This window comes from Sciurus carolinensis, chromosome 4 (assembly GCF_902686445.1).
Source record: "Sciurus carolinensis chromosome 4, mSciCar1.2, whole genome shotgun sequence".
Lineage (NCBI taxonomy): Eukaryota > Metazoa > Chordata > Mammalia > Rodentia > Sciuridae > Sciurus > Sciurus carolinensis.
Genome location: NC_062216.1, coordinates 157,597,486 through 157,618,835, shown reverse-complemented (window position 1 = coordinate 157,618,835; position 21,350 = coordinate 157,597,486). Strand labels below are relative to the sequence as shown.

Below are 21,350 nucleotides of genomic sequence, written 5' to 3'. Positions count from 1 at the left end.
TTCCTTGATATCAGAAAGTTTTAACTGATAATTACAGTTAAACAATTAAAAGAACTGAATATAACATTAAGTCATAATGCAATTTTACTTGTAGTACAAACAGCTACTTACTGTGATACTGGGTTTACAAAGAAAAACTTAATGCATTGTATGAAACAGTTTCCAGGTTTGCATTTGAGAACTAAGTATAATAGTTACATTAAGAATCATAAAAGAATTTCTTACCACTAATTTTTGTGCAACTTTAGCAAAGACACACCCAAACATTAGGGTATACAGACAAGGATGCTTTTCAAAAACATTAGTTGCTGACTTTTTATAGATCATTATTGCCAGTATAATAATTAGTCCTATGTGTAGTCCAGGTGACAAAACACTGGTGCCCTAAAGAATAAAGCAGAAAATCAGCATCACATTTTAACACTGTATTTATTACAATACAAACATTTTCTGCACAACCATTATGTGCAAGGAACTAGAGACTTAAGAGAGTATGATATAGTGCATGACTTAAAGAAGTATACAAACCTTAGGTGTGCTGACTTTTCAAACTTCAACAGAACCCTATTGTTATACAGATGTGATACAGTGCAACAGGTGTTTGATTCCAGTTTTATATATGTACATTTTAAACCAGTAAAACCTAAAAATTAACAATGTGATTTATTCTGTATCAACTCTTACTGTGTCAAAGACTGTCAATACTTCAACTGTCAACATTTTTTGTGACAATGCTGAAATAAAGCTTATTCAGCCAATTCTATAAAATATTTCACTCATTATAAAGAGTGACATCTGCCCTGGGTTCTCTCCACATCAACACCTTCTCATCCCCCTTTATTTTGCATTCAGACTGCAAATGTCCTCTTATATAAAATGATATAATCTAGGCTATTAAATTTTTATCTGTGTGAATCAGAATTCTCTCAGCACTACTTATCCTAAACAAAATACTGAAATAGATTTAGTATTAGGTTTATTAAATCTATAACCACCAATTTAAAAGTGCTCACTAAAATATCCTAATATTTATTAAAGTCACATATTTCAGGTTAGAAATTACTATAAAATAATAGTAATACTACTATAAATACTATAAAATTATGTGTAAAATACTATGTGGTAATAAATTATAAAAATTTTGAAAAATAGCATTTTATCTGTTTATATGATGTTCTTAGGTTTCTTAGGTTCTTAGGTTAGGAAAATCACCAGTTTCTGAATTTGGGATTAACTACCTTCCTAGCTTATGTTCGATTTTTAAAATCCTCCTTCAAACAGTTAATAGTCAATTATTTCTTAATGAAATATCCAAAAGTGAATGTTGATCCTCACTAAATCTTATTTTCTTCAGTGGAACTTTTGTTCCAGCTAGTGCTCTATTTTATCATCCATCAAGCAACATTTATGCCTAAGCACCTGCACAGTACTACACCAAGATCAACTGACAAAACACCTCAAGAAATGAGTTTTTTTTTCCAAATAGGTCAGAGTTTACATAGCTAAATGAAATATATAATTTGCTTTTGAAATATATATATATATATATATATATGCATACACATATAGAATATTCACAAAAGGTGATTATGAATTATGGGGACTCCTTTGAAATTCTTAAGAGCCAACTTACAAGTCATTTAAAAGAGAGATTTTTTTTTAACTAAAAATACTATATCTCATGTTTACTAATCTTTATCAGTCCTCCAAATAATTTTTAAATTCTAAAAGAATAGAATTTTTGAATTATAGTACCAAAGGAGTTAAAAAGAATGTTCTATAACTCAAAGCAATCCCTAAAAAGTCCTGATAATGTTTTGTTGTAAGATGGCATCACTGGAATAAGCACTTATCTTCCTATGTTCAACTATTTTTAAGATGACAGCACACCTAGGTATCATGTTTGGTTAAAAAAAAAAAGAAAGAAAAAAAAACTTCTTTCCCATTTAAAAGTATTGAAGTTGGGCAAGGTGGTACACGCCTATAATTCCAGCAACTTGGGAGAACCTGAGGCAGGAGGATCACAAGTTCGAGGTCAGCCTGGGCAACTTAGTGATACTCTGTCTCACTCAGTGCCCCAAGTTCAAGCCCCAATACTGAAACAAGTAAATAAAAAACAACAAAAAATGTATTGAAGGCTTTAAAACATATATGAATAAATAAATATGCATGAGCAGGTGTAAAGAACACAAACACAAGATATAACTACTCAAAAATCAAGGTTAAAATTTTCCCTTTAAAAATATTAGGATACCTCTTTTAAGTATTTTCAGTGAAATTTCAATAAAATTCACTTTATGAGTCATAAATTGCCCCGTATATAAAAGCTTTGACCTTTGACAGTTTTCCAGTCATTCAATCAGGAACTCATTCCCTACTCCTCTTCTCCTCTACTAGTTCAAGGCACAAATTGCAAGAAAACAAATGAAACTCTTGATTATGTACAATAGTGAAAGTGATTAAGTCAGAAAAGGCTGTGCAAAGCAAGCCTGTGGAAAGAGAAAAAATGCTTTAAGTCTACATGATTTTTAAAACGCTTTTGTGCTATGTACCTACAATAAATTCTTTAAGATACTTAGCTTCCTTCTCCATTCTTGAGCTTTGACATATTTTCATATCTCTTTATAGCTGGTGATAAGTTATCATAAATTAATAATGATGCTGAAAGAAATTAGGGCCTTACTGCTATAGTGGATCCATTCTTGCCAACACCACCATGGAGGATAACATGGAAATAATTTGAACAGGAAAATATTGCTCCACCTACTACTCCAAGAACTGGAAAGATCTTCAATTTTATTTCTAGAATGGGTATCTTTGGGGGTAAGAGGAAAGAAAGAAATCATTAAGAAAACAGTATTTTTCTTCCTATTAAATAGTAAAGAAACATTATGATAGGTCCTGTACAATAAGCTATCCTTTTTCTTGTAATAAAACCTTAACTTTTGGAATATAAGTGGTAACATTTTCTGAAATTGGTTTATTCATTAATTGAAAAATGAATTCACCAAATCAGTCTGTGTCTATCATTGTGATTAAATATTTAACAAGCCTTCATCTGACTTAAACACGAAAAAGGATAGTTCACTTGCATTTAGTGGCCTCTGAAAGGCAGACACCATGATACGCATCTTAAATGTGACAGGTATGATATGTGTGCATGCAAAAAAATTTGTGTAGTGAATATCCAGGATTAAATCTCTAGCAATATATTTACCTGTTGGTCAATTGCTGTTCAAGAAAAATTCCAAAGGCAGCAAAGGATTTAAAAAACAGTAACAATGAATTGCCAGAGGCCATAGGCTATTGTATTTTGAAAATAGACTTTGAAAGATTGTACCAAATTTTGCAGAAACTACAGGTTAGCCGTTAAATTTTGAAAATCTAAATAAAAAAATAAGTATTCTTGGTGAGAATAAGCAAGTGTATTTTCTTCCTATGATCTTGTCAAAACAAAGAAAGAAACAATTTGAAAATTGAGTTCCAAATTCAAGCAAATTACATCTGACCTAATGACTGCAGTTGCCCAAATGCTTCTTGGTCCACATTCACCACCTTATGGTACTAACTGAACAGCTACCACAAAAGAGATAGCATCCCTCCAGTATACTGTATGGACTATGACAGCATATCCTTTATACTACTATTTGTGTTTACCTGATGAGAAGGAATATGAATGTTTCCGGAATATACCACCACTTAAAAGTGTGCTTAAAATCTCTTTCTGAGCCTACCACTAAGGAACAGTAATAAGCAATTCTGAATGCCACAGGGAATTAAATATTTTACTGTTTTTAATAGATTTTATTTTTAAAGTAGTTATAGGTTCATAGCAAAATTGAATGGATAGTAGAGAACATTCCCACATTCCTCCTGTTCCCACCCTACACAGACTTCCCCACTATCAACATCCCCCGTCAAAGGATTTGCTAAAATTGATGAACTTACATTGACACATTATCACCCACACAAAGTTCATAATTTACATTAGGGTCCAATCTTGGTGGTGTGCATTCTTTTGTATTATGACAAATGTAAAATGACAAGAACCCAACACTATCATTCAAAATAATTTTACTAACCTAAAAATCCTGTGCTCTGCCATTCATCCCTCTGTCCTCCCAACCTCTGGAAACCACTGATATTTTTACTGAGTTCATAGTTTTTGCCTTTTCCAGAATGTCATGTTCTGAAATCATACAGTATGCAGCCTTTTCAGATTGGCTTCTTGATCTTAATAATAAGATTTTAAGGATCCTTCAGGTCTTTTTATGATGTGCTAATTCATTTCTTTTTGGCAATGAATAATATTCCATTGTCTGGATGTACCACAATATCCATTTACGAAACAAGTTTTGACAATTATGAATAAAGCCATTTTTGTATGCAGGTTTTTGTGTGGACATGTTTTCATCTCCTTTGAGTAAATATCCAGGAGCATGACTGCTGGATCATATGGTAAGAGTGTATTTAGTTTTCTAATCTCTTTCTGTTTTTACTAGAGGTATGTGGCTTAGCGTTTACAAACATGAAGTCTGGAATCAGTCTAATTCCTAGCTTCAGTACTTCCCATGTATTTTTGGATAAAATTACTTAATCATTTTAAGACCTTTATAAAACAGAATAATGATAACATCTATTTCACAGGATTGTTCTGAAGGGCTGATGAAACTGATGGCACAATGTTTAGGAACAAGATTAGTGTGCAATATCAGTTGTTGGCTGTTGACAATATTCTTCTTAACACATGTGAAGTTGAGTCAGTTAGCTAGTATTGTAAACTTGGGTTGGAGTAACAGAATAATTTGTTTCTTCATAAATTTTCTTCCTATGAGAAGTTTGAGTTTATAATAGTGGCCTCTTAAAACCCAACTTTTACCAAAATATTGAGGTTACCAACCTGGCAGAAAGTAAAAGCATTCCTTAACATGAGAATCTTCATCTCAAAGTGGATTTTACAAAGGGCAAATTTACCACTTTTCTTCCTTAATACTTAAGGACAAATTTCAAACATAATTTACTGGACTTTTAAAAGATTATTTCATGATGCAAATTTTGGCCTGTAAAAGGTAATTTGGGTGTTTATGGGGAGAGGGGGCGGATAGGATCACTATCTTCTATGTAGTAAAATACTTACACATAGAAGAAAATACCATTATAAGGTATATAGGATATTAACATAAAATGAAGGAAAAAGGTTATGAAATGGAAAGGATATGAAAATCAACATCAAGATTTCTGAGATTTATATTTTGTCCTAAATATGTAAAAAGTTCTTAAACATAAATTTAAATATTTAGACTTACTGTGTAGTCCCACATTGTTGCTCCTCCAAATGTAGTCAACAAAAAGACGATCACTAGAGCTACCTGAATCTCAGTTACATCCACTCTAAAAAGGAAGGACAAAAAATAGATAAGGTGTTTACAAGTAAAATTCCTGACTATGGAGCTCAGCTAATCATACATTAGATATCAAGGATGTAAACATCTCTATACACACTTCATTTATTTTTACCTTTACTTCCATCTTTGAATTATCAACTGAAGTGCAAAAAGCTACAGAACCACATGTGCTCACATAATAATAATGCAATAAATAATAATGTATGCAAAGGGAAGAAACTTGTATAGCATTATCAAATTGCTAATAATTGGAGTTGAAGAAATGGCTCCTTTTGGAGAGTGCTCGCCTAGCATGCGCGAGGACAGCGGTTCAAATCCCCGGCCGCCCAAAGGAGAAAACAAAGAAAAATCTACAAATTGCTAATAATTATCATTGAAATAACAGAAGACTTAATTTTGACCTTATATATTTCTCTAAAGTTTGAATTTTTTACAATTATATATTACCTGTATAAATCAGGGGAAAAAAATAATAATAAACAAGCAACCATATGATTTAGGGCAAATCCTTAAATACTCCTAAGTCAATTTTACTTATTAAGTAGGGAAAATTCTAACAGCTTCCCTTATTAAGTTACTGCATCTCTACATTTTTTGGCTTTCGCAGACATTTTTCCCCTTATAAACATATTTAGATTTCTCTCAAAAAACCACTAATCAAACAGCATTAGTCTCTCTAATCTGCATTCCCCACAAGCTATCAAACCCTCTCTCCTTTCATCCATAAACAGGCTGATGGAAAATTAGTCTACATTGTAATTTCCTCTTCTCTTTATATTTGTGTTTAATTCAGCACAGTCTATAGACTTTGGTCCCATTATTCCACTAAAATTGTTTAAACAGTAACTTGATTTGTCAAATCTAGGGAATATATTTCAGTAATTATCTTATATAATTTCTTTGCAATATTTAGGATGTGGATCGTTCCCCTTTCTTGAAATGTTCTGCTACGTTTGTATTTATTCCATGCACTCTCCTGATTTGTTCTTCCTTTCCACAGCTCTACTCAAGTTCCTTCCTAGACTTCCTATTCCTCTATATTTTAAATGCTGTTTGCTGAATCCCACCTGCAATTTCATATTCTCTGAATAATTTTACCTATAAGACTACCACCTACATGCTAACAACCTCTAAATCCCTGTTTCCAATCTACATCTTTTTTCCTGAGCTCTAGATTTTTTTTATGTCTACCTACTTTATGTCTCTTCTTTAAGAATCTACTATACATCCCAGAGTCTTTACTGTTAGAGGAATATTTATTGTTCTGCAAATATAAGAAAGGTAGGGATTTGATAAAACCAGATATGGAAGAAAAGATTTCTTGACTGTTATTTTGGTCAGTTAGAAGGAAAAAGTGAACTGAATCTTTAACACACAAATAAAAGGAAAAATAAATAATCATATTCAGTATTTATAAGATCAGTAGCAGGCAAACTAAGACCTCTGGGCTGAATGGGAGGAGAGTCAAATGTTGTAAAGGTAAATATAATAATATTATGTATGGATCTTTGTGAAGTAAAAGGGGGGAAAGTATAACATTTACTTAGCACCTATTATGTGTCTTACAAGCTATAAATAATGTCTGGTTTTTGGAGAATAGCTGAATATTGCTATAAGAACATGACTGAGAGCCAACACTCAACCTACTACACTTAGGATTGTTACCAGGATTATTCTCGTTTCAGCAACAACAGAATTGTCCATAATTTTCATGGGCTATACTAGTGACCAGAAGCAACTAGGAAAGCAGATAGAGGTTATGGAATGAGCTTTCTTTAGAATGAAACTAAATGAGAAACATGAGAACTGAGCTAGGAACCTGGCTCCACATATGCAACTTTCATGCCATAGATTTTACATTAAACTCGTATCTTCCTTCTACTTCTTTGTCTGTTAAGAAAAAAAGAAAGTTGAAAAGATACATTAAAATATAGCAAATCACAAAGTTTATGGGAGAGTAAGGGTGGAATCACCCACCAGTCCTCAAGTTTTGAACTATGAAGAGACACTTGGAGTGTGAAGGACACATTATACAAAGAATATTCTATACAACAACTTGTAGGCTTAGAGAATTAATTAATGGGTTCAAGTTTTTAAGAGTCTTTTCAAAAGACTTGAAATGCCAGAAAGATAGATATTGAGGATATGATGATACAATACCCATAAATCCCAGGTTGTTAACATGGAGGACAATCTACAATAGTGCTATTCAAAGTAGTACAGTTTGTTACCAGTCTACAATGAGATGGGTACAGAATTGGGAGTAAGCAGTAGAAAAAGGTATGCCAATTTAACAGTAATATTTTGGGTGTTGAATCAAATAAAATATTGGGGACTATATTTTATAAGTCTGCTTTTTTTTTTTAAATTGTATGTTATAATTCTAGGTTGGGTTGTGGAAAAGGAGTCCTATCAAACATAGTTTAAGAAACTGATCTGATAATATATGGAAATTCTCAAGGTTTTGAAAGAAAGGAAAAATTAAATATTCACATGTTAATTTAAAAAAAAGAAACACATAAAACAAGTTAACACTGGATTTGAACTTCAAGTTTGATTTAGTTTTAAAAATTAAACTTTAAGCATTGCTTTACTGAACTACATAAGACCCTACATGGGTGCAAGATGTTATGAATAAGATATGCACTCTCATATAGCAAGCATTAGAACTGTGACAGATTTTAACTGTAAAATTTTTCTACTGACTGCTAAGGAAAATCTAATACACCATTGATAAACTTATATTCACTATATAAACTAAATTCTAACAAATAAACTAAAATAACAGTTTAAAATTATAGTTAAAGTAGTTACTAATGTATTATGGCCTTAATGATCTAATTCAAAGTAACAAGTTCATATTTGTAGAGAGATCAACATAACAACATCTCTTCTATTTTCAAGAGATCAACATAACAACATCCAAGTAAAATAGATAGTACTTGTATTCTGTGGGACAATACATGATATGTTTCATATTCATAAGAAAACAGAAGTGTTTAAATAGTTGCTCTTTCTTCCTGGATTATTTTTTTCTTCTCACAATTATGAGAGGCTTTCTACCACGGACCTGGAGCACCCTTGCAGTCCTGCGGGTGTGTCAAGAATGCAAACTCCTGTCTGCACACTGACTTTTTGTGGCAACACTCTACTGGGGCCATTTTCCAGGGTTGAGTATGTAGGGAGAAACCCTGAAGGATGAGGTTACATCTTCCCCAAACGGCAGGTTTGCTTCCGCTTGCTATAAAACCAAACGGTCGGATTCCTCAGTGTTCTTCTCTCTTTATGGAACCTACTGCAGATGCAGCCACTCAGCTAGGTCCCCACAAGACTGCGGAAGAGGGCGGGGCATGGAAGTCTGGCACAGCATGTACCTCTGGCTATTGTTTCCCCAGTTAAAACTGTCCTCTGCCTCTGACCCAGGAGTTTGTATCTTTTGTGGGCATTCATAAAACTTCAACAGGCTATCTTGGTAGCTTGTAAGTTGGTAAAATTCCAGACCCTTTACAGTTATTGACACATACCACTTATCACCACCTAATTTACTACATGCAGTATTTACCTGTTTAGCTTGTTTTATTGTGTGTCTCCCAGATTAGAAAGTAAGCTCCATGCGGGCAGGGATTTTGTCTGTTTTGTTTATTCTTATTATTTAGCACCTAGGACAGGGCCTAGAATGGATGTTCCTTCAAGATTTGATAAAATATTTATTCAAATTCATTGCATCAGTATTCAATAAAACCACTCAATAAATTATATTACCCTCCCTTCCTCAAATTTGTTTTGATTCAACTTCCATATGCTTATTTTCTTATGACATCAGTTATGACCTCAGTGATTAATACATGTTTTTCTTTTAGGACAGGTTAGTTGTTAATGTCACTCATGAGGAAACAAATATACTAAAGAAATTGAATTAAAATAAAAATAGCAAGGCATCATAATGCTAACTTTATTATGGATGGAGCACTTCTATGTTCCATATTCTGTGCTGAGCACTTTATATCCATTGTTATTCAGTCTTCACAATAACTTTTTATGACAATTGTTCCAAATTAACATATTTCTGGTCAAATAACTAGTATGTAGGGACCAGAATTTGATTCTACCCAATCTGATTCCAGAACCTGTATTTATAACTTTTATACTAAAGTAGACTACTAATAAGTGGCATAAAAGGTTACAAAAATTGTAAAAAATGATACAGCAAAAAATATAGCAATGTTAGTAAAACCTGAAGTTCTTTAGCCCAACAAAACAAATTCATTTGGTATGTTTTATATTCAGTCTTTTAATAAACAGGGAATTAGGTAAAACAGGCTTAAACCAAGAATGTACTCATGAAACAAATTTCCAAAATATATTCTGAGATTGTTCATCTTGGTTTCATGTATCTGTTTTCAAACACCATGAATACTATAAAAATTACATTCAAAAATGACAGATGTTCAGGAAATCTATCCTAGCCAATGGACAACTGACATGGGGTCAGTCTGTACACACCTCCATAGGTGTGTCTGATGGACTATGTACAGTCCCTCCTGCGGTGTTAAGCAGGACCTTCAACTTACCCTATTCAGTTCTCCAAAGTATTTCTACTTTGGTAAAGTGAAAAAAGTACATAGCTGAAAATAAGTGCGAGTGGAGTTAATATTTAAATGGCTGACCCTGAGGCACTGAAGGATCTCCTTTACTTCCTTGGGGTTAGCTAATCATTCACAATAGCCATTTCCCTAATGTTCTAAGTACTTTCCTGATGCTTCTGAATAGAGTGGTCTTCCTGAGTGTGTCTGGCAAATTCTTATAACAGATGACTTATCTTTGAAGCTCCAGTTCAAGATTCTCGATAGCAATTGAGAGTAAAATTTACAGCAAGGCCAGAAATATGAACTAATTTATTTCAAAAATAATTTTAATGAAGAAATTAAAAAATAATGTTTTACTTTTAGTCATTAATAATAATAGACAATTATCCAGAACATTGCATTATTACTCCAGTTTACCACAGCAAAGTAATTAAAAATGCATTAGATTTTACAAAGCTACATTTCTATTTTACCATATCTTCATCTATAAGTAGGTACAGATTCTTAATTTTGCAGTTACCGTGAATGTTTACTGGTACTTTCTCATCCATGGGTCTTGACTAGTATGTAAGGAATCTGCTAAAGAGCCACATTTTCCATTAAAGCTCTCTTAAACTACTTCAGCCTACAGTTACCTTCCTCTTATTTAAGATTTCTTCAGTGATTCTGGAAACCTAAAGTAAATCTTTTCACACTTGATCTGGACTCTAATCAGTGTCACAGAAGTATTATCTCTAACAGAGTGTCTCATACAGTTCTTAATAGAAGGCCTCTATCTGTGTTTTCTATCTTTTCATGACATCTAATACATTGCTAGACACATAGTTCGGAACTGAAGTCATTAGGAGTGTATGGTCTGGCAGGCGGCTAGTATGCCTGTAATCCCAGCAGCTTGGGAGGCTGAGGCAGGAGGATCTTGAGTTCAAAGTCAGCCTCAGCAAAAAATGAGAAGCTAAGCAACTTGGTGAGACCCTGTCTCTAATTAAAATACAAAATAGGGCTGGGGAGGTGGCTCAGCGGTCGAGTGCCTCTGAGTTCAATCCCCGATACACCCTCTCTTCAAAAAAAAGAAGTGTGTGGTCTGAAGTCAAAGACTTGAGTTCTAGTAGACATAGGAAGGCAAAGCTGAGAGTGAGCAAATGGCAAGTAAGTCTTCAAGGACCAGGTAGATGGGGAGCTAGATGGAAAGCAGGATAGAGAACTGCATTTCTGCTTTGTGTACTATTTCTTGGTATCTAAGAAAGAGGCCCCAGAGGCATAGATACCATCTGGTGCCCAGCTCCAGCATGTACAGGGCACATGTACATCATCTCACTGACTGGCTCCACAGCTGAGAGTTTCACAATTACCTGTTGTTGCTGATGGTTGTCAAGGGGCCCCCTTTTGGGGAACATGATGATTTGACCAACAAAACCTCAGGCTGCACATCATTTGTCACTTATTATATGGGTCAAATGCTATTTATTACTGCAAATTATTTTTCTACAATATTTGGAACCCTTAATTTTGTTTTTTTTGTTTTTTTTTTTTTTTTTGTTTGTTTGTTTGTTTTGCCCTATTATAAAGTTGGGCCAGGGAGGAAGTTGGAGAATGGGGGAAGAAAAATAAAATTATTGTCAAATAATGTAACTGTAACATGCAGAACACCTAAAAGACTTAAAAGATGTATGCACAGATGCTCTAGTGAAATTAAAATAATTTAAATTACTGAATAAAGCTTTGTCCCCCTTATTATGAACAAATAAATGTCATATCAGATTGTAAAAATTAATGTTTATATGTACAACTTAAAAAAAAACATACTTACTTTCCAAATCTCAACATGCCTGAAACGTAGGTCTGCCAATGAGCACAGTAAAACATGAACATCCCAATAAAAGAGCAGAAAAACAACCAGTCAGGATGAGTTCCTAAGCGAACAGCAATTGAAGCTCCAACTGCCATAAATACTGAAAGAACAAAGTTTAAAAACCATTAAGAATTAAAAAATCATTAACGAAATAATTGCCCTGTGCACAGTTTTAGTGGATATAATCCTGGCATTAAAATAAGGTCTACCTAACAAAATGAATTTTGAACATCCTTTTTAAGGATGTTTTAAGGAACATTCTTTAACACCCTGTGCAAATTGCTCCCAAATGTAAACCTCTGCAAAAAAACAAAATTGGACAAACAACTCAGTTCATTTTGGTTTTTAAGCTATCAGTGTAAAACAAAACTACAGGGTGGGTGGGGGAATGCTAATTTACCTGTGGAAAGAGAGTCACACCCATGGTCAAAAAGTTCCCCTAAAGGAGAACAAGAATTTGTTCTTCTGGCTTGTTTCCCATCAATAGCGTCCAGTGATTGGTAGATAAAGAGTCCCAGGGCACATAAAAGGTATGTCCAGTATGGTGCCTAAAAATACATGTAAGTATAAAGACAAATAATACAGACTGTTCAGTGACAACATGCTAGCTTCTGTTTGAAAATAGCTCAAACTAAGCCAAATGACATACTTTGTTGTGTGTACATTTTATATCACGTCAGCATGCTATAAAGACTGTTCAAACCCTCTCTCTATAGAGGAAAATTAAATTGAGAAATCAAATTAATCATGGCATCTGGGTAAAGGACCACAGAAGCACCATATTTTAAGAAATACAAAGTTAAATGGCGAGCAGGTGTTAAGAACCCAGATCTTGATTCCTAGTCCAAGCCTCTTTCAATATAATACTATTCATATATGGCACAGATCTAAACTCATTCAGGAAGCATTTGCTGTGAAATAAGACCTTAAAGGTAAACTATAGACCTCAGTGTCTATTTGTGATGGAGTGTCAGGGACTGGATTTACCCTCCCACCTTATATAACTAGAAAGAATATGAAACAGCAATTCTCAGACACTGCAGGCAGTCATGATCCCTGAGAGAAGAGAAACAATGAGATGTGCCTCCATGATTGCTCCAGCTAACTGCCCAGAGGCAGTTTCCAGGTCACAGTGCTGGAATAAGGACCTAAACAGAGTCCTATAATCTGGCTGTGGAGGAGAAGCATATCAAAGTTCAGAGGGGTCAAGGCAGCTAGGATCTGTGAAGCAGAGTAATGGTGGGGAGCTGCACAAAGAGGCCCAAGTTGAGGGGGGCTACAAAAGGGTACCTTTGAGTCTTTGGCTGAGAACTGTGCCTGAATGAGACAAAACCAACAACCAAGGCCAGGGAAAGTACCAGGAAGAAGAAAGTCAAAGATTCATGCAGGCTAGGAAAAGGTCACATGCCCACCAGGCAGAGCAAAAAGACCTCATAAGACCTGGGGCACTGGGTAGTTTCAGAAGCATAGCGCCTTAGCCAAGATCATAAACTAGTCCTAGACTATAGACCAAAGGCTTTCCCAGACGTTATTAAAAAAGCTTAAAAGACATCCCTAAAAGGACCCAAATAATTCCCAATAACTTTATTACAGTTAACACTAAGAAAATATTAGGAAAAAAAAATCTGTAAAACTGTAAAATGCTCAGGGTTTGGCATCCAATCAAAAATTACCAGTCATGCAAAGAAGAATACAATTTACAAAAACTAAAATCAGTGATATCAGATCCAGGAACATCAGAAATAAGAGAAGTATCAGACAAGGATATCAAAATAGTTTATATATATCCCACATGTTCAAGAAGACAGAAAGAAACATGGAAGTCATAAAAAGAAAAGACTCAAGTGAAATCTCCACAAACAGAAACTGCACTAGACCTTCAGCTTGCCCTCTACAAACACAGCTCCCTCCAGCCAAACTGCAAAACTCCTTTCCCTCTTTCCTTGAAAATGAAAATTTACTAGGTCTGAACTGATGGAAGCTGTGAGGGCAGGGACCATTTTTCTCCCTCACTGCTACCTCCCCGGCTCCCTTGCACAGCAACTGGCATAGAATAAACGTTCAACAAATACCTCCAAGATAACAGACTGCGACAGCAGTGGAAGTCTTCATGTTCAGCTGGAACATGCAGGCCAGGCCTCCCAAGCTAAGAAGTAAAACAGGAGGGATGACCACAGTCCTTCACCCAGTGTCAGTAGCTGGGGCACAGCCCGACTCTCCAGCTACCCAACTGCACTGCATACTCCAGCTCCTTTCCAGTCCGAGAGTCCTGATGTCCAGGCTATTTATGACTTGATTTTGTCTCCTGGCTCTTCCCTTCTTAAACATTCTCCTCACCCAATCCTGTATCCCTTCCCTTGGTTAAGTCCAATCTTTACTTCTTAATCAAAGAAGTAAGTCTTAACCAAGGGAAGGGACAGTTAATCAACTATTTTATAACTGTAGCCTACCGGGTGTAACAGGGGCTCCTTTGAAACTGTCCTTTGCTCCCCCTCCCTTTGACCCTTCTGCAGCTTCCTAACCCTTTTCGCAGATGAGAAATCTTTTCCTCGGTATTAGTAACAGGTGCCAGGAGGGTAAAGTCCACTGCAGTGTTCAACCAGAGAAGCAAAAGGGAGACACAGCCCTGGTTGATGAGGACCCTGCCCAGGAGAGAGCCTTCTGCTCCCCGTACCACCTTTTCCCCTCCCAAGAAAGGGCCTTCGTGCCTGGCATGGTGGCTCGCATCTGTAACCCCAGTACTGGAGAGGCCGAGGCAGAAGGATTGGGCAGTTTAGTGAGACCCGGTCTCAGAATAAAATAAAAAGTGGTAGGGATATAATGCAGTGGTAGACCCACTGGGTTCAATCCCCAGTACTACCAAAACAAAACAAAACAATAGCAACAAAAAACACTTGCACCCAAGCCCCCCAAGACAGAGCTTTAAAAAAAAAATATTACTAGCACATACTAATATGTTTCACTATTCCCCTCCTTTATTCCCTTTTCCCTGGTCCTAAATTGTTACCCTTCTATTTTCATGTCATCTTTTTCCCCCTAGAGTCCACATATGAGAGAAAACATGCATTACTTGTCTTTCTGAGTCTATTTCACTTAACAAAATGATTTTCAGTCCTATCCATTTCCTGCAAATGGCATGATTTTGTTCTTCTTTATGACTGAATAATACTCTACTGTGTGTATATATGCCACATTTCATCTGCTGATGAACATCTAGGCAGATTCCATAACTTGGCTATTGTAAAGATGCCACTGTAAACATGGGCAAGCAGGTACAAGATGGATCCAATGCTCCAGCCTCCGTAGACCTGCTTTGAATAAGCCTGATTCCTTCCCAAATCCTATCTCCCAAATCTTGGTTACTTCAGGCACTGGGCAGTCTAGATATTTGATTCTGTTAATACTTCTTAAATAATAGTTGATTAAATTGATTAAGATCTTTGACTCTACAATTAAAATGAACAGAACAAATGAAAATTCCTACAGAATCAAGCCATCCCATCTCAAACCCTTAATTTCTATTTTCATAATCATTTAAAAGTATTAAAAAGATTTAGAAGCTGCTTTTGCTGAAAGCACAGATTTCACTTGGGCCTGCAAATGTGAAAACACTTGACATTTCTGCCGCCACTTTGTATCTGTCTCCTCTGCTCTAAGTGACCCTATATTCCAGGAGCAACTAGTATAACTGACAAACATTTTGCAATGAGTTGAAATTACCCCCATAAGGAATAGCAACTTTCTTATCTCCTAGATAAGTCCCTGCCCAACTGATCCAGACCACAGTTTGGCCTAGACTGCTTGACTATGTATATTTATGGTCCCCCCTTGTCTATATATCTGGGAGTTCATGTCAGTATCCCTGAAGACAGAGCTGGTTTATACCAGTTGCCTTGTCTTCCAATTATGGTCATACTGATTAAATTTCCTTTCTTGTTTTCTATCATTACCTTTTTGGTTTGGTTTTAGGAACTCATGGCCAGACCTGATATGTTGGGACCCCCAGGGTCAGATCTCTGGCCTTGGACTGTGGTAATAAAAGTATAAGATACTCTCCAACTTATGATCAAAGGAAACTACGTTACGGTATCAACTTAGTTTTTAATAACTGGAAATTAAATCATAACAATATTCTATTTTGTTCTTCTTAAAGCAATGATTCCTTTTCTTTTGACTGTAAACAATGATTTGATAATAATTACTTAAATTCATTATCATATATAATATAGAATAGACATGGTGTTTCACATATGAGCATATGAAATGTATACTACTAGTCAACTGTAAATTAAAAAATTTCCCCCTCCAAAATAGGTTTTATTTCATATTTTCCTCTTTTTATTCTGTTTGTAGGAGGGGCTCCTGACAGGAAATACTGGAAACATTTCTACGTGACCAATATAAACTAAAAGACACTTTAACATTCAAATATATATAAGTGAAAACTAATTCCAGTAACAGGGAAGGCCAGCAGAGGCAGATTAGTGGTTTAAGTGTTACCAGGGTCCCATTAAGAAAGAAACCTCACAAATACTGAGAGGCTAGTCTGTCCGAGTCCAGAAGAGAAGTGGACTCAAGTTCCTTGATCGAAATATGAGACTTGCAAAGGTACCTCTAGGATCCAAGAAAAGTTCTAAGCTGCTCTCAATTATTAATGTCACCCGACAGGTGCATTACCTGACGATAGGTTCTGAAAGAGCATTAAAGAGAAGACCCATTCTCTGAGTTACAAGCACTCTGGCCTCTTCATGGGGCACTTTTCATCCTGCTCCACAGAGCAGGAAAACAGGAACCCATTAAAGTGAGAAAAACAGGCTTGTTTTATTAAGCAGACAGGCTTGTTTTCACTTCCTGGGGGATGGACCTCTCAGTGGAACTTCAGCCAGGAAAGAAACAAATCCCTCAATGCTCCAATGACTGGGCTTCATAAGGGCCCGTGGTCTTTCAGTCAACACAGAGTGAGAATTCTTTTAAAGAGAGAGAAGTGTGATCCATGAATGCAGTCCCTCAAGTGGTCAGTCAGACAGGTGGAAGGATGACAGTGGATCACATGGCCTTCCACAGCAGAAGGCACAGAGCAAGCAATCCTAGCATGGAGAAGATGGCCGCAGCGAGCGGGAAGCCAGATGGCCAAGTGAGCAGAACCACTGGGCAGCGAGTGAGACTGGCAAAAAGGGGCACCCTGCTGCATCAGAGTGACTGTTGGAGAAAATGAAGAAGCCAAAGAAGAGCAACTACAGGAGAATATGAGTTCCTAAGAATGAGGACCACAAAGCCTTACAGATTCATATGGCACCAATTAACTAGAGAGGCTGTTTCATTAGGTCTCAAACAGGAACCTTTCAGAACTTCTAAGTAGTAAGACTGTCACAAACTAAAGTGCAGAGAAAAAAAGAGGAATTCAGGTAGCCATGAAGTCAGCCTTCCTTCCTATACCAACATCCCTTCTCCTAAACCTAAATCTGTACTATGAGAAAGAACACTAGTCTTAATCCAAGTCAGGTAGGGGGAAGATGAACATCCAAGGACCTGAACAAGCCCATATGTTGTTAAAATTAACTCTGGATCCAAGGTAACACTCATAGACAGATCAATGATTGATTCTGTGCATCGTACCTCTTTTTTAAACATGTGATTGACTAAGCAGACTGCCAGGAGAAGGAAGAAAAGAAAGGATTTAGAAACTGAAAAATGAGCACAGTTCTGTTCTCTGGACAAACTTCACTCATAACTCAGGTTATAAAATATTGGATTTTCTTTTTAATTTTTTTTTTTTGTACTGGGGATTTAACCCAGGGTTGCTTTACCACTGAGCCATATCCCCAGTTCTTTCCATTTTTTATTTTGAGATAAAGTCTCACTAAGTTGCTTAGGGCCTCGCTAAGTTACCGAGGCCGGCCTCGAACTTGCTATCCTTTTGCCTCCACCTTCCGAGCTGCTGGGGTTACAGGGTCTTTGGACACTTTCTTGACTCTTCTCTAAAGGAAAATGCTAGACTAATCATCTCCAAGCTGTATTTCCACTTTAGGTTTATGCAATCTCATTTGTATTTGGCTCATTTCATATTAGAATAGAATCCTTTCACTGGGCTAAGACAGGTATTCTGTTTTTTAAATCTGGTATACATACCTCAAGAGCTCAATAACTAGATGATGAAAGTCAACTTTTCATCAGATGTTTTCCCCATCAGATAACAGTTTACAGCAATGGTTTCCAAGGGAAGAATACAGGCCCAGGGGTTTCTTGCAGAGTGGTTAGAAGTGTGGATTCTGGACTCTATTTTTACCCAGATCCTTATGGCTGAATTGAATGAGTTACTTCTCAAATCTCCATGTGAAAAGTAGGAACAGGTACTGTTCCTGTCTCATTGTGAAAATTAAATGAGTTATTACATGTAAAGTGCTTATGAGGGCTTGGTTAATCTAACCATTGTTATTAGTATTACTGATATCAGATAATTTTAGGTGATTTGAGGGTAAGCTTTTTTCTTAATATATGTATTTATATTAATTTATTTAGATATTTAATGTATTTATATATTTAAATTATATATTTTGGAAATTTTTAAAGTATTTTGAAAACATAGCTAGTATATCACACCTATGATTTTATGATTAGAATGTGTGAGTTTTTAAAGTCAGTTGGTTTAAAGTTGATGTGGAGAAAAATAGTAAATAAAATCTAGTATGGGTAATACACAAAGCAAAAATCTTCCCCAACTAAGATTTAGAAAGCACTACATGTAAACACTGTCTATGATCCGAAGTTTAATACTGAAAAGAACACCTCTTTGATTTATACTCCTTGGGTGAGCTGACGCATATTTATGAAAGAGGGATTTACAAAACCAATTATTAGGACAGCTGGTAAGATTTCGAAGTTATCTAAACATAGGTTGACTTCCCTCTCCATGAAAATAGAAACTGAATTTCTAAGAGGTGAAGAGAAAAGAAGGTAAGAAGACAGACCATGCATATGTGGAAAAATGTAATGCTGGTATGCTGTTAAAGGTGGACTTTGTGCCCAGTCAGTGTGATTCTGTGATTTTTAAGAGAACTCATGGTGCTTCTAATGGACTGCTCCCTTCATGCTGGAAAACACAATTAGAAATGACTGATTGCTTCTATTTGTGTAACATCCATATTAGGAACCTGTGATATGGTTAAGACTGTTTACTGGGAGCAGGTGAGGTGCTTCCCTAGTTACAGAGGGTTCCCACCACTGGCTTGGGAGAGCTCCAGAGCAGGTTGGTGATCAGGAAGGGGAAGATCATTCTGTCAAGCCAAACAGGATGGCCTCAGGGGCTTACTGGTTTCATCTTGGCCTTCTGGTCTGTTCAGTTCCGTTTAAGTGCCAACAATTGAGAACACACTCATTTTTAGGAAGTAAGGCAGGTTACAGGGTAGGGCCAGGGAAATCAAGCATTACTCATGAATGCAATTAAACCAGCACTTTGAGGACAGCGTTTTCTCTAGACTAGAGAAATCCTACTTTGCAAGGTGGTCTTCTTTCTTTTTATCTTTTCTGTGAAGAGTCCCAGGTTTTCCTCTTTAGTTCTTGCTAGAGTCCTCCTCGAAAATACCTGGCTTTCACCGTGCTAAGGGTGATAGGAAGGGCGAGGGATAAAGAGAACTCCTGGGTCTCATCTACCGTCAACACCAATTGTATCACATGTCCTAACATCTGTTCTGTTCTTTAACTTCAGAAAATCCAGGTGGCCCAATCCTTGTGGCCCTAGTCAAATGCACCAGGAGCAGCATTTTAATGTTCTTTCTCTATACCACTATGCCACGTTTTTTCAACACCTGACCCAGAATTTTAAAGGAGAAATAGTTTATACTTTGGGAATTAAGTACAGCGAAGTCATAGGAGTTAAAAAGACAAACCACAAAGGAAAGCTAAGGGGTTCTTTCTACACAGGACTGGACTGGGGGAAGGTGAGGGGGCACCTCAGCTGCAGAATTAAAGAGACATCAGATCCCAGTTTCCTCAAGTGCCTCCTTAAATACAGAGGCCTGGACTTATCTCACCCTAGACCCTGTCATGTTTCTAGAACTTTCATCTTCTGAAAGTCAGGAGGTTATATTTTCTTTTAATAAGAGAGGTCACTCCCTCACAAGTCTTCTGCCTTAATAAATGATGCTTGATAAATTAGTGAACTGTCTAAAAGAAAGCAGGGAGGAGGTGGAGAAGAAGGTGATTAAGAGGAAATGTACTAGAACTCAAAGAAACCAAATCTGTTAATAAAACATCTGAGTATGAATCTAAAAGTTACTGCCTTTTCTTTCTATCATTCTCCCAACAAATAACTCTTGATTATACAGTACAAAAGCAGCTATAATCTCAGTTATTTAAAACAGAGTACAAACCATTTCTTAACATCTTTCTACTTCCACTGGTATATTCACCTTTTGGTTCAACTTTCTATCATTAAAAACATAAGAATTAATCAATGCCCTCTGACCTAGCCCAAGCTAGGCACATTTCTACAATGTACTCTTAAGAGAGATACTGACATGGATTTATATGGCAGATGAATAAGGCAGGGTCAAAACACTTAATCCAATATGTAAAATATAATGAAATCACAGGTTAAACTAGTCAAAAATGAATGTATGGTATGCTTTGTAGTAGAGCATGCTACTACACTACAACTAGAAAAACTAGATTTGAATCACTGAGTTATCACATATATAAATGTAGGAACTGCATCAAACAAACTCTCAGGTTCTTTCAAACTCTAAGAACCTGTAATTCTACTTCTGGATAAGAAAGACAAGGCATGGGGCTAGGGACAACACACTTAGAGTGGAGTTCAGACAGAACTGCCTCATCAGGGGAGGAACTCATTCAGATCTCGTTTTCTTCATTCACCCTAACACTTGTCTACTCTTCTTAAAATTACTCAGGTCAAACAGTTAAGTATTTTTAACCCAAGATCAGCTAAAACTGAATACGAGTTGAAAGACATCATCTCTCAAGATTACATTGCTATTTAATTCATGCAGTCAATAATTTAGTAAATACCTACCAAGAATTTGCTTTATACAAGGCACTGTGCTATGCAGATTATACAAATGAGCAACTGCTCTCTAAACTGAAAAGCTGATAGGTTGTCCTGCTCAGTAAGGGGACACAGCTCCAAAATAAAATATGGAAGTTCCACAGGAGAGAACTCCTGGGTCTCATCTATCATAAGCATCAACTGTATCAGGTGCCCAAACATAACATCTGTTCTGTTCTCTAACTTCACAAAATCCACAAAGGCCTATGGTGGGAGCACAGCCTTTGGGGTTGGAATTCTGTCCTCACTTAAAGTTAGGTCACCTGGAGGAGGTAAATTTTCCTTCAGTTCCCTCAACTATAAAATAGAGGTATTAATAGTACCTTAATCATAAGGTTGTTGGGAGAATTCAAGGGGATAAGAGAACAAAAGCGGTTTAAAATAATGCCTGGCACATATTAGATACCCAGTCAATGTTAGTTATTATTCTTGTTATTATAATGGGA

At 36.1% G+C, this 21,350-nt stretch overlaps 1 protein-coding gene across 4 annotated transcripts in view; it reads right to left on the bottom strand.

Moving 5' to 3' along the window:
* The window catches only part of Chpt1 (choline phosphotransferase 1), a 34,721-nt gene that overhangs the window by 9,716 nt on the left and 3,655 nt on the right, over window positions 1-21,350 (bottom strand). For all 4 annotated transcript variants that reach the window (XR_007108203.1, XR_007108202.1, XM_047548423.1 and 1 more), the window contains exons 2-6: window positions 12,241-12,388; window positions 11,799-11,940; window positions 5,307-5,391; window positions 2,684-2,815; window positions 226-384 (exon numbers count right to left, since the gene is read on the bottom strand). Coding sequence is in view for 2 of the 4 variants with exons in the window: in XM_047548423.1 (XP_047404379.1) it covers window positions 226-384; window positions 2,684-2,815; window positions 5,307-5,391; window positions 11,799-11,940; window positions 12,241-12,388 (666 nt within the window). In the remaining 2 variants the exon portion in view is untranslated. The remainder of the gene's footprint in view (window positions 1-225; window positions 385-2,683; window positions 2,816-5,306; window positions 5,392-11,798; window positions 11,941-12,240; window positions 12,389-21,350) is intronic.